Source organism: Balaenoptera physalus (genome assembly GCF_965194825.1).
Source record: "Balaenoptera physalus genome assembly, chromosome: 16".
NCBI lineage: Eukaryota > Metazoa > Chordata > Mammalia > Artiodactyla > Balaenopteridae > Balaenoptera > Balaenoptera physalus.
Genome location: NC_138898.1, coordinates 8,644,741 through 8,659,259, shown reverse-complemented (window position 1 = coordinate 8,659,259; position 14,519 = coordinate 8,644,741). Strand labels below are relative to the sequence as shown.

At 40.3% G+C, this 14,519-nt stretch overlaps 1 protein-coding gene across 2 annotated transcripts in view; it reads left to right on the top strand.

Annotated features, from left to right (window-relative positions):
* TSHZ2 (teashirt zinc finger homeobox 2) overlaps window positions 1–7,798 on the top strand; it is a 444,239-nt gene extending 436,441 nt beyond the window's left edge. For both annotated transcript variants that reach the window (XM_082428374.1, XM_082428372.1), the window contains exon 3: window positions 5,275–7,798. In XM_082428374.1, coding sequence (XP_082284500.1) covers window positions 5,275–5,276 — 2 coding nt within the window. In that variant the 3' untranslated portion in view covers window positions 5,277–7,798. The remainder of the gene's footprint in view (window positions 1–5,274) is intronic.
* Window positions 7,799–14,519: the final 6,721 nt, after the last annotated feature.

Sequence of the window (14,519 nt, the reverse complement as noted above, 5' to 3'; positions counted from 1 at the left end):
AAAAAGAATTCGTAGATCAAATGACCAGCCTACACACATAATTTCAAAAAGAAATCATCTAATGCCATGATCATATAACGTGAAAGAAAAGGAAAACATTTGGGCACAAAAATTCACTAGAACCAGACTTCTCAAAGTTGAACCTGGATACAAATCAGCTGGGCATCCTGTTAAAATGCAAATTCTGGATTAGCAGCTCTGGGGTGGACCCAGCCTTCTGCATTTCCAACAAGCTCCCAGGTGATGCCAGGGCTGCTGTTTCATGGACCACACTCAGAGTAACGAGGTCCTCGAAGACATGATGAGGTAGCCCGATGCATGCTCCTGGATGTAGAGTTTAGTGAACGTGTCAGTGATCAATGCAGATCAATATGGGTGGGTTGAATGGGCATCTCAAATATAAGCACAAATGCCAATGGTGACCTGTTTTTTAAAACAGCAAATAACTCCCATGACCATTCCAAACAAAACAAAGCACAGTTTCTCTTTCTTTGCAAGGTAGCTTTATTTCTGGAAAATGCAGTGTATATGAAACTGTGCATAAGAGACTTTGTGTTTATATATAAAATGGACTTAGGTTCTAGGCTCAAATAACAAAAATGTTTTCTGCTAGGTCGGAGGTTCTGAACCAGTGGTAATTTTGCCCCACCCCAAAGGGACATTTGACAAAGGCTAGAGATATTTTTGGTTGTCACAACTCGAAGGTAAGGGGGACTGCTACTGAAATCTGGTGGGCAGAGGCCAAGGTTGCTGCTAAAAATCCTACAATGCACAGGACAGCCCCCCAAAAGAGAGAATGATCTGGCCCAAAATATCAATAGTGCCAAGGATAAGAAATCCCAACCTACAGAGAGACCTTGTACACACTGCAAGATGCCTAACATTCCTGGCCCCTAACCATGAAATGCTAGCAGCGCCTCCATCATGGTAGCAAACCCAAAACACCCTCTTGGGATGATAATACAGCTCTGAGAAGAACAGTACAGAGTGGAGAAAAAAGAAGGCAGGTGGGATGGTGCAAGGGCACAGAGAAAAGGAAGAGCCAACCAGAATGACTTGCCCGAGGGATGAAGGATCCCAGCGTGACCAAATTAAAATACAGTATATAGAATTCTACGCATCTGTTGGTGACTGTAATACAAAAATAATTGCATCTTTTTGCCTGGCTCTCCCTCACAAACTCTACTTAACGAACACTGCCAATGACTTTTTCGATATGTAATTAAATTTTTTATTTATTCCTGGTTTATTTTTATAGTATTAGCTCAACATATTAGGGGGGAAAACTCATGCAGCAGCAGAGCTTGGCCTCAACTACCATTTGAAAGGCAACCAAGAGTATTCGCTTTTTTTTTCTTAAATCATTCTACACAATTTTTCTGAACAGTAAAAGGTAATAGCATCCATTCTCATCCCCCTTCCCTTCATTTTCTAGTTTTAATTTTCTGCCAGGTCTCATCTTTAGACCTAGAGGAAAAAAACATTTCTCTTCTTCTTTTAAGATAAGAAATAATTTTTTTAAGGGTATATTGTCCCAAAGTGGCCCAAGATTCAGGTCTCCTCTTTACCATTCTCTTCTAGTACAGAAACACTGCCCTTCCAGAAGAATCCACCGCTTCCATCAATCATGGTGGGATATGAGATCTCTCAGATAGAAATAGCATCATAGCTGGGTTTTAACAGAAGACGCTCATATCTGGAATTTAACTGAGTAACTGTACAGATACTCTTGGGAAAATGCCTCTAAATTATTAATAATGTTAGTGTTTCACATTTTAAGACATTACCAAGCGATCACAGGCAATATAAGAAGCAGGGCTTAAGAGACCAGAAAAACCTGAATCTGGATACCCTTTCTCCTATTACCAGCCAGGTGGCTGCAGGTCAGTGGCTTCACCTCTCTAAATCCCCATTTCCTAGGCTGGAAAGTGTAGACACTAGTACCTCCTGTGTTACAGCATTGTGAAGTTGACGTGAGGTAAGGCACGGATCTCGAAAGGATAGTATAGACTAAACACGCAAAAAATATCAAGTTATCAAGACAGCAGGATCCTTTCATGCTGAGACCCCCAAAAGCCAAGTAACCTGAGCAAAGAATTACAGAACGTCAATAATGACGTCAGGACTGAGATCTCAGGAACTAAACAACTTCTTTTGCTTCTGCACGAGCGTCTGTCATGAAAGTGTTTTCCCGAAAATGACACTCAAGTATATCTGTGAGTGTTCTGTAGGGAAGAGAAGGGTTATCAAATGAATTTGGGAAACACTGGGTTAAAGAAAGGTATATTGTGTTGGATTGGGTTGGGTTTTAATTGCAGGCCTTCTCAGAGCCTTTCATACGCTAATATGTACTGTGAATTTCCAAAAGGGGACTATAACAAAATTATTTTTTCCTTTCTCCCTGCTCCCCTTCCCAGAACAAATTTTGACCTAAGAGAAACCCAGCCAGAGAAGTTTGGGTGTTGATCAAATCTGGAGCAGTTTCAAGGAAGTGATAGATGAAATAAGGTTCTCTAAAACTGGTATCACATTAACATCAAGGTCAAGGAGGAGAAAATGAGGGCCATGAACAGACTGAGTGTGAAACTGCCCCCCACCAGGACATCGTCCTGACTCACGGTGTAAGGCACGTTCACTCTTTAGGGAAGAAGCCTCTATTTTTCTTTAACCCGTTTCTCTTCCTCCATCAAGTGACCACGTGACCATCCTCCTTCAAGTTTCCTGACCTGCGAGGGCGGGGTAGGAGGTTCCAACCAAGTCAGAGCAAAGACTGCTGGGGCCCTTCGTATCTGAAATACAAACTCAGTGACCAAGGGAAATGGTTCCTTCCCCTGACGGTGGTGCCTGAGTGAGCGTGGAAGCTTCCAAGTGGGAAAGCCTCAATTTAAAGCCATCCACTGCTTTTTATTAGCTGTGGGACTTTGGACAAGTCACTAACCTCTTTGAGACTTTTTCTCTCTCTTATTTTTAAAACGAAGTTGTTTGAAGGGTTAATGGTAATGGATGTAAAGCACCTGGCATTTGGTAGGTATATAATAACCGGTTGCTAGTATTGCAGCCATACTTACCGAGGTATCCTTTATAATGTCTGTTATGATTATTTTACATGTAATTTCTCTGCTCACATCAAGTGTCACACAATTTTCAACTTGTCTTTGTTCTTCTACTAGAAACTTGGAAAATTTCCTTTTCCAAAGGACAAATTAAATATAGGTCCAAAGTGTTTTTTTCTCATTAAAATGAGCACTACCACTAAATAATGTGTAAACAAGGATTTGCCACCCGGATTGGACTGATGGAAATCATATGCATTCCTACAGTAATCCAAATAGCACATATCTGGGAATTCCCTGGTGGTCCAGTGGTTAGGACTCTGCGCTTCCACTGCAGGGGGCACGGGTTCCATCCCTGGCTGGGGAACTAAGATCCCACATGCTATGCAGCATGGCCAAAACAAACAAACAGACAAATAGCACATATCTGAAAAAAATTCACCCCATTAGGTAGTTTTAAGCATTTCCCCACCACAAAAATGTTGCTATCTTTTGACTCCGAAATTTAAGCCTATTAAAATATCCCAACATACTGAAAGGCTTTAAATACAAAGATGTTCATCACAGTGTTGTATATTATTGAATAAAATTGGAAGCAAATTAAATGTCCAACATCACAAGAATGGTTTAGCAAACCCTGATAATGTAAGTGACAGAATACATCCCACTGTTTACAATGAGATTTCCAAGTGAAAGAGTACAGAGAAAAACATTACACAGTGGGCACTTACAACTATGTAAACCTAACAAAATGGTGGGAAAGAAAATACTAGAAGGTAGTACTACAGAATGTAAATAGGAGCTTTCTCCTGATGGTGGGGCCATGGGTTAATTTTTTTAAATGCTTCACAATAGAAAAATCATATATATATTTTTTACTTTTAATTATGGTAAAATACACATAACATAAAATTTACCATCCTAACCATTTTTTATGGTTTATGTTTTATTTGGTTCCATCCCTTTTTGTAATAATACATCCATTAACCGTTTTTAAGTGTACAGTTTAGTGGCGTTAAGTGCATTCCATTCGCATTGTTGTGCAAACACCACCACCATCCATCTCCAGGACTTTTTCATCTTGCAAAGGTTGCCCCTGGCAACCACGATTCTGCTTTATGTTTCTATGAGCTTGACTACTCTAGGTACCTCATGTAAGTGAAGTTATTTATCATTTTATGACTGGCTTATTATCACTTAGCATAATGTCTTCAAGAGTCATCCATATTGTAGAATGTACGAGAGTGGATGTGGATGTACCACATTCTGTTTATCCATTCATCCACAGATGGACGTTTGGGTTGCTTCCACCTTTTGGCTATTGTTAATAACACTGCTATGAACATGGGTGTTCAAATATCTCTTCCGGGCTTACCTGGTGGCGCAGTGGTTGAGAGTCTGCCTGCCAGTGCGGGGGACACGGGTTCGAGCCCTGGTCTGGGAGGATCCCACATGCCGTGGAGCGGCTGGGCCCGTGAGCCACAACTACTGAGCCTGCGCGTCTGGAGCCTGTGCTCTGCAACAAGAGAGGCCGCGATAGTGAGAGGCCCGCGCACCGCGATGAAGAGTGGCCCCCGCTTGCCACAACTAGAGAAAGCCCCCGCACAGAAACGAAGACCCAACACAGCCATAAATAAATAAATAAATAAATAAATATCTCTTCCATACATTATTTTTTTTTTTTTTTTTTTTTAATTTTTGGCTGCGTTGGGTCTCTGTTGCTGTGCACGGGCTTTCTCTAGTTGCGGCGAGCGGGGGCTACTCTTCCTTGCGGTGCGTGGGCTTCTCATTGAGGTGGCTTCTCTTGTTGCGGAGCACGGGCTCTAGGCATGCGGGCTTCAGTAGTTGTGGCTCACGGACTCTAGAGCACAGGCTCAGTAGTTGTGGCACACGGGCTTAGTTGCTCCGCGGCATGTGGAATCTTCGCAGACCAGGGCTCGAACCCGTGTGCCCTGCATTGACAGGCGGATTCTTAACCGCTGCGCCACCAGGGAAGCCCCATACATTATATTTTTAAGACTTTTTTCCTAAATTAGCCCTTCCTTTCTATGTCCCATCAACTGATTATATCATACCCTAGACTAGACTTATTTAAGACCCTATGCAGAACATTAATACCAATGAAATAGGTGAGCAATTTGACTCCCTGGGGGAAATAACCACCTGAGCTACTCCTCAGAAAATAATGCATTTTTTTCTGTTGTTCTGATTCCCATTACAGGACAAATGCCTTAGTTTCAACTCTCCAGCCTGGTTCCCTCACACTGAGCCCTTCCTTGGTGCACCACCTTGCTCCTGACATTGACTCCTCCTGACACCCTGCTCTAAGAAGACTGCTAAAAAAAAAAAGAAAAAGAAAGAAAAGAAAAGAAATCACCCCAGCCATTTCTCTTCATCCTCACTAACAATTTGGTAATGAAGTATTGATTTCCACTTCTCTGCTTATGGACAACATTAGATTTTCATTAATAAACTGCAACGGGGCTCTCTCGTCTCTCCGGCCCCCTTTCCACTGTCAGGAGAAAACGAAGTGCCACCGAAGAAAAGTAATGACTGAGAACATTGATGTACTTATTTTGTCAGTTTGTAACACTTGACAGGAAAGGGCGGGAGGGGGGGGTGGGGGTGGGGAGGATAAGTCTTCATAGTTTAATGTCCAAGTGGGCTGCACTAGATGTAGACGCTTGGAAGCTTACTTTCCATGGTAATGTCCATTTCCTATTTATAACCCCTCTGGGAACATTTGTCTAAAGGAAATGTTTCTGTTCAGTGCAACAATTACGGTTGCACCTGGATTGTCCAGTCCTGCCCCTGCACTTGGGAGCCATTAATCACTGCAAAGTGGAAGAATTATTAAGTTAAACCAGAGTTTGAGCCAAGAAAACCTCTGAACAATGTTCATCTTCTGGGAAAGTTGTTCAAATAGTCAGGCTTAACCATGTTGCTGCCAATGACTTTTTCCCATGCAGTGGTGGGCATCTTTATTATCATTATTATCTTCATTGGCTAAAAAATATGTAGTTTTCAGCATGCACCGCTGTCACATGAGACCTGCAAATTGGCAGAATTGAGGAAATTAGTGAGATGTGGAATCAGAAAGCAAGAAGATGAGATCATTGCAGGGCAGAAAGTTCAGCAGCAGCCTTTTCTGGTAATTTCTTTCTGCAGGACCTATTGTTTATGGGCTGTGAAACACAGCTTAGCTGTAGAAGCAACAGAAAGCATGAAATAGGGTGTCCATTTTAAATGTGTTCCTGCAACTTTTTTCATTAAAATTTTGAGGGCCCAATTTTAATTTGTGGAATATTCCCGTTAATAATGAGATCTAATTAAGACATCCATTAAAAGCCCGTTAAAGTTAATTTAACGTAAAAATTCCAATAGAACTGTATTAGATTTTCTCCATTAAATTAACGTTATGGATTTTTAACGGATATCTTAATTATACGTTATTATTAACGGGAATACTGTATTACACAGATTAAAATCAGGTCCTAAGTCAACTTGGAAAAGCTAAGAGCATGCTTTAATATTAAAACCCTTGCATACCTAGTGCACAGTTTGGAAATGCAAGGGTAGGTCTGTTTACTCTAGTTGAGCATTTTCGATACAACTGAAAGCAACCTATAATAGATAAATCCATCATTGCGTTTAAACAATGAATACCCTAATTCTCAAAGGACAAATAAGTGTGGACTGTGTTGTAAACTGCTACTCAGCTATAGGTGAAATATTTCAACTATTCTAGGCACAACACTAGGAACTAGATGATTCTGAAACAAAATAATTATTTTTTTGTTGTTGCTTTAATTACCAAGCTTATCACTGTCAAAAATCTTAACACTAAAAAAATGAAGTCAAATATTTCCAAATATATCCTCTGCACCATTTCTCCTGGAGCCTGCCTGTTGGAATTGTTTTGGGAAGTTTGACATGATCCTTAAATTCAACATTGGGATTAAAAAAAAAAAAAATTCTTATTTACCTCCTAGAGAAAGTGTTGCCCTTATGCCACATATAATAGCAAATTGCTTTTTTTATGGCATGCATAACCTAGATGGGAAAAAATATGGCGCTTCGGGGAAGGAGGGAAAAAGTAAATGAAGTTCCAAGAATGTCATTCTGAAGTAATGAGGCATGGACAGAAAATATACCCCTCACATCATCGGATTGAGATGGCAGTCGAAATAGCTTCATTGAAGTGTCAGCACTCATCCATCAATCAATCACCCACAAGGAAAAATAGCAACAGTACAACGGGGCGGCTTTTATGGGATTTACTCATGGGCATAGGGAATAGCAGCTCAAATGTAGTTCTGACATGAAAAGCAAGGTGCTGATATTATTTTTTATGATGGGAGGATCATAAAGTGAATTGAGAACAGCGAGGTCTGTCTTTGCTTAACCTATTCAACCAGAAATGAACGGCGCTCAACTGGAAAGGAACAGTCTTCGGATGGGTTAAGATTGAAGGGTGGACTCTACTGTGCACTGTCCTTCGACAACGAAATTCTATTAAAGGAAAATCAATGCATTAGCATCGGGGTTCTTGAAGCTCTTAAAAATTGCCTGCTCCAACCCAGGGTTATTAGATAAAGTTACATAATTCAGATTCTGTCGAAACCATCCCAGAGCAGATTCTTGAGCTCTTGCTCCAACTGGGGGGAAACAATGCGAATCTCAGCTCCATGGAAATTGTTTCCCTTCTAAGAAAGAAAAAATAAATCATCTGCTTCAACATATAATCTATATGGTTTTGTTAGCGCAGTTTCTACGGAGGGGCGGGGTGGGAGGCAAGAGACAAAAATATTGATACATTTGGTAAGACTCATGAATCGTTGCTTGGTAACCAAAAATGTTGCCTCTGAGGGACAGCTGCCAGTGTTCTCCTTAGGAAACAAGATCTGGGCTCCCTCTGTGAGATACACACAGCGCTCAGTATATTCCTAGAGATCAGGCCTGCCTTCCTTTGGCAAGTCCTGTCAGGCTTCTAGAAACTTCTTTCTGGAGGGAAAAACTAACATGAACTCAGAAGAATGTTTTTATCTGCTTTCATACAATTCTCTTCCTCTCTCTGAATAAACAGAGTTCTGATAAATTGAAACTTTAGATGGACAGGAAGACGGCATGCAAATATCATGCAAATTACACTCAAGGATCTCCATTCTGCCACCAGCCCTTGGTATCAGTGACGGTGAGAGATTGCCTTTCTTTCCCTTCCCTCCTTCTAACTAAGACCACCAACAAGCTGCAAACCGAAATGTCCACTGAGAAACTTGTATATGAATACTTAAGATTTATGCATTTGGCGCCATTTTGTAGTTCAGCAAATTCACCAAATGTACAGCATGTCACAAAGCACTGGGGCACAAGGCAGAAGAGGAAATGCCATTTATTCAGGAAATTTACTCAACAAATATTAGCAGGCGTCTACCGTATGCATGACACTGTTCTAGATGCTATGGGATACGAGGTGAACAATTCACACAACATTCTGGTCCTCCAATGCTTATGGCAGCTCCTAAAGGTAGCTGATACCAGACACCTGGGCGAGGAGCTGACATAGTGTCCAACTCCCCTCATGTTATTTGCATTTTATTCCTGTTTTTCAAAATAATAATATTTCAGAATAGGGAATCCGCCTTCTGAAAAGTATACAGAGAGGAAATAGCTTAAAAATAGGTCAAGACCTAAAAGCAGACTATAATCATAGAATACATTGGATAGCCCAGACGGTCCCCACAGAATTGAAGGTCACAAATAGATTTCTTAAATCTCACCCCCAAAAATGTGCCTGCTCAGTTGTTGGAGTCTTTCATAATTAATGTCACAGACGCAAGCCACTGAATTTAGTTGAAATGCAGAAAACAAACAAATGAAATGACATTTGGGGAAAGCATTTATGTAGCTCTGGCTAAGCAGAGAGGAGGGGTGTGTGTGTGTGTGTGTGTGTGTGTGTGTGTGTGTGTGTATCCGTGTATATATGTGAATTTCACTGTTATTTTCCAGGGTCTATGGACAGTGCCACAGTAAGAGTCTACGATTTTCTGAAACTTTTCACAGTAAATCCAAAGATTACAAGGCCTTGAAAGGTGCTTGCATTCTGTTTCTTTCCCATCTGTCACTTCCCAGGTTATTTGACTGCGTTCAAATCTTTTTCATCAGATTTTATTTTTCAAGCTTGTTAAATGTTTTTGTTAAAAAAAAAAAAAAAAAACATTAAAAAATGTCATTTTCACATTATCTTCTATTCTCTGCAACAAAAATAGAAGAGTGCTGATGAATGCTGAAATAATAATAATAATAAGGAAATACATTGAAGGCTTTAAAACACACAAATACACATATGTAGTTTTAAAGAGCAGTAAAAGTGGTATCTATTTTGAAGATGCATTAGGCAAAAAAAAAAAAAAAAAAAATCACAACCGAACTTTTGGTTTATTTTTTTCCCCTGTGAGATGTTAAAATGCTAATTTCATTTTCTCCTTTCCTATATGTGGCACTTTCTCAAAATATCCACGAAATACGTTTAGGCAAAGACTGAGCAGGAGAAAGAGATACAAATTTCCATCCCCCCCAGACAGAGAGACATGTTTCCATTGTAGGGAAGCATTAAACATTTTGAAACTTGTGAATCATCTTTAGAATTTCTACAGGGGAATTTTACCTCTTCATCCAAAATAAGAGCCACTTATCTCCTTTGGTTTCCTGTCACAGATTCAGAGGCAGACGCAGATATACAATTTCCCGGCTCTAGTTAATCTTCTTCCAATAGTTACGAACAATGGGCTAACGGGCGTGGGTGTTTCTCCAAAAATTATTCATGCGCAAGGCAGCCCAAAGCTTCAGGGAAAACTAGAAATGTTTTATGGATTAGAATAGGACTGTTTTAAAATGCTAGTACCAGGTGGAACGTTATTTCTGCAACAGAACTCTGTCCATTTCCGTTGGAAAAATATATTCCAAGTAAAATGGCTCTTCCAAGTAATGGCACCCTGATCTGACACCTCTCAGCCTACAAATGATTTTACCAATAGCCATATGATTATCATTAAGGCCTTTTAAAAAACGATCTGCTTGAAAAAAGACAGATTAAATGCAGCCCTTTGTACAATGTTTATTTGCTTAAGACTGCTTTTGGAAGTACAAATAATAACTCTTTTGTGAGAACCCCCAGGAGAAGTTGAAAAATTCTAACAAATGCATTACTTAAAAAAAATTTTTTTTAAATAAAAAACCCTACCACTCCCTTCAACCCCTCCAGAAAGTGAATTTCAATGTGTTTACTGAATTATCTTGAATGTGAAACCTACGTTTGGATCTCCGTCCCCAGGCAAAGGCATATATTTACAGAACTTGAACAATCATACGATTATATCTCAAATATGAAGACTTTGTACAATACTGTTTTCAACTTTCTAAATGACCCAGATAACATTCAGAAATTATAAATGTGTATGTATATTTTTTAAATACACAAAGCTCAACCAATCTGTGGAGAAGATATAAAAACTGTTCCTGTCCTGCAGGGAGATAAACGCTACAGAAACATTCCAGTTTTGCAATACAATGTTTTGGCTTATAACACATCTGATGCTAGAACATGCAATGCAAGTCAAAAAAAGCTGACGTACGAAGCAATTCTTGTTTGGCTCAGGGTTCTTAAATGTCCTAAAATCTCGGGATACAATCTACTTTTTGGTCTCTGATATGCTGGTATCTTTCCAATCCCTTCTGACTTTGATTCCTAACAGCCAGGCGCTGTCAGCGTGCATCAGAAACTTCCAAACCCTTTTAAAATCAAGACAGTAGTTGATCATATGCAGCCTTCTTACTGGTCAACCAGTTCTTACTCTGCAGAGCACTTGTAGGTTTTTAAGAAATTGGCATCGACCATGTTTCTGTTATATATTTGTCCCCTCGTGTTAATTCTAGACTTTGTTTTTTTCTTTTAGAAATGGCAGTGGGGGAAGTAGGGCATAGTGAGTTAGGAGAATTCCATTCATCCTTGCTCCAAAGGAAAGTGCTTATTTGCCAGCAAGAAAAGGCAAACACATTTTTATATTAGGAAAGCAGACCAGTCATTTTCAAAGAAAAATGACTGCAAGCATACCTGTAGAATGTTTCCATGCAAGCGCACTAATTTTCTATAACCTGCATGCTGTATATACTACGTTTGCCTGTATACTAGGAAGAAAATCCAGGCTGTTTTCCTTGTGTACAATGCAGCTTGGATGGCTGGGAATGGCAGCCTTCCGTACATTTTTATACTGTACATATTTGTATATACAAACTATATCGCCATGTATGAACACAGATTTTGTTATATTTGCTTGTTTCTGTTTCCTACCAAACTGGCCCACAATGGGGATTCTTTTGTATAGGAAAAAAAAAAAAATATGCTTGTAATTTCTTTCCTGATCATTCTCTTTCAATAGCTTACGAAAGAATTAGATCTAAGTTTACAAAGAAATTATAAGAACCAAGTTTGTCTGTCTGCATGAGTCCTATCCGATTGCTGGATCTAGGGAGGAACCAACATCCTAATTCAGGGTTTTCCTTTAAAGGCATGCTTTACCCCTTGGGAAAACTGCAAACTCATCCATGTAGAATTATCCTCTTTGTATTTTATCTAATAGTGCCTGAACATTTTTTTTAATGTCTTCTTAGAGGAAGAATTCATAATTGTCAAAATTTGAAACATTAGCTTAATTTTGTTTTTATGACCTCGCAATTCTTTTCCTTATTTATTCGGTTGCTGTTGTAATGGGGCCCTAGGCCATTCCTGACATCGGCATGTTCTTCTTCTGCATTAAGGATGTTTTTAAAATTACAGAAATTATTGAGCCAACAGGCTGTTTTAATCAAAACCATGTTTCACTTGTTTTTGATGAGTATAAATTGTCCTTGCAATGAAAAAAAAAAAAAACAAAAAACACTTTTCTGCTAGGAAAATTATACCACCCTGTGGCCAGACAGATTCATCGCAGGGAGGCATCCATGCCCACATCTCTGGATCTGGAATATTCTTCCCTTGGCTGGCCACACTTCCCTTCGCTCCTGATCATCCTGAATGCTAGTGTTCAATGCAGCCACTACTTGCAAATTTCCAAAGGCTTGGCTGCACTGTCACTGCCCAAAGACAAATAATCCCACTGGAAATGATGGCTTTCCAGCTTGAAAAAAAACGCAGGGATTTTCAGAAAAGGTGCTCCTGCTTTTGTCCCCCGATGCCATCCTCCTGTCATCCCTCCTAATTCTAAATAATCTGGTCTTGATATCCCATACAACTTAAATCAGGTCAGAAGAAACATTTGGAGCAGCCCCTGGCTGAATAAAAAATGACTTTGTTTGGGCGCACTCGAGGTGTATGTGTGTGTGACACTGCAGCATTGAAATTATCTCTAGAAGGAGAGGGTATTTTTTTTTAATACAATTTTACCACTAGAAATAAATTCTGATGGTGGAGGTGAAGAAAACCCTTAAATTATATCATAGAAGCCATTATTTTTTACCTCTAAAGAATTTTTTTTAAAGGAAAAATCATTCCACTTTGAGAACTGTAATTAAAGCCCTAAATAATAGATACTACTTCTTTTAGCTATTATGAAAAAATAATAATACCCTCGCCAAGGTTATACAGAGCCCCTCATTTCCATCAAAAAGGTTTCTGTAAGTGTATTATTTACATTCTTAAACATGATAACTCTTTCCTTTGTGACAAAAAGAAAGTCTTTTTTTTTCCCCACTCAGTAGTTATTGGAAATAGACTGTTCCCATCTGAAACCTTATCGTAATTTGCATCAGGTAACCCAACTGCCGACATTAAGGACCTGGGTGTGTTCAATTATGATTTTGCTGGAAGCTGTCCCTCATTTTAATGCTGCAGACATTGAACCACCTTTCGGAAACCCAGCTGTATAGCATAGACTAGCCTCTCAACACCATTAGCTTTGCAAATGGCTTCATTTCTGTCAACGCCGACTTCCGCTTTGGCCAATTGAAAAATGAAAATTAAAGGAGAGAAGAAGAAGAAGAAATAAAAAAAACACAGATGCACTTAAAACATGAAAAGAATTATTTATATGATAAAAATATATTTAGATTTTCAAAGCACAAGACTGAATAGAAGTGCTCTTTTTATGCTTTCTGAAAATGTTACTGTTAAATGTCTTTCTACATCAGGCTTAATAAATCTGTAATGACATTTGATGGATTGATTTCTGCCTATGTGTGTTTTTTAAAGATGGCAAGAGAGCAGAGAGGCAAGGGAGAGGGGAAGGAGGGCGTGGGGAACAGCACTGACCCCCAGGGAGGCCAAGCGAGGAAATTATTGGTGGGCCTCTCTGTTGCTCAGACCCACTGACCCATTTTTTTTTTTTTTTTAACGAATTCCAGCACCCTTGCTTGGTTTCTGGGCCGCCTTTGCATGATGCTCTCAGATCTGGTCAGCATGTGCCTGAGTCACTTACAATGGAATCTCAGCAGAGGCAGTGGACGGCTGTCTCACAAATTCAAGGATGCATCGCAGACGGCAGACGTGATTGAGAGGTCCGGCCTCCTCCACCTCAGAGCAATGGCCCTGCTTAACACTCAGTTTCCCTATCTGCTCCCCTCCATTTCCTTTAATGTCTCGGGAGAATGAGACCATGTTTCACACACAAGCTCCCCAAGCAGATGCCGATGCCCCATCAGCCGTGACTTGCTGTCCGTGCACAGCCAGCTCTCGGCTGCCGCGTCACACGGCTGCAGGAGACCTGTGCTCATTAAATGATGGTGCTACGGTGGCACCTGTTAGCTCCTCTTCGTCACCATGGCCCCATGTCTAAGCCATAAAACACGAGAGGCCAGGCTAGAGAAAGCAAGATGAGTAAGGAAAGCTGAGGCAGTGAAGGCAGTGAAGCCGTTTGGACCAAATCAGAGAGTTCTTGGTCTTCATTCACTTGGTTACTGTTTGTTGAGCACCTACTCTAGGTGAGGTCTGAGGGCTACGCTGATGAGTCAGTGTGAGGACGGTGATGAGAACAGGGTCCAGACTCAAATTGTGTTAAAAATATGTGCTTTGTGTGTGTTATCTCTGTGACCTAAGGCAAGATTAAAGGAAGAACAGAACATTATGAGAGGAAGAGTAAAAAGAATGTGGGAGCACAGAGGGGCCCCCAACCACCCTGGGAAGTCACGGAAGGATTCCTGAAGGAAGTGATATTGAAGATAAAGTTGATTTCTGGGAATTCCCTGGCAGTCCAGTGGTTAGGACTCCATGCTTTCACTACCAGGGCCCAGGTTCGATCACTGGTCGGGAAACTAAGACCCCACAAGCCGCGTGACACGGCCAAAAAAAAAAAAAGATAAAGTTAACTTCTCAGAGGAGCGTTAGAAGAACGAGAAGTACACAAGAACACACCCTGATTCACTCCCTTTCCTCCAATCCAATCCATCAAGCTCTGTTGTTTCTAACTTCAAAAT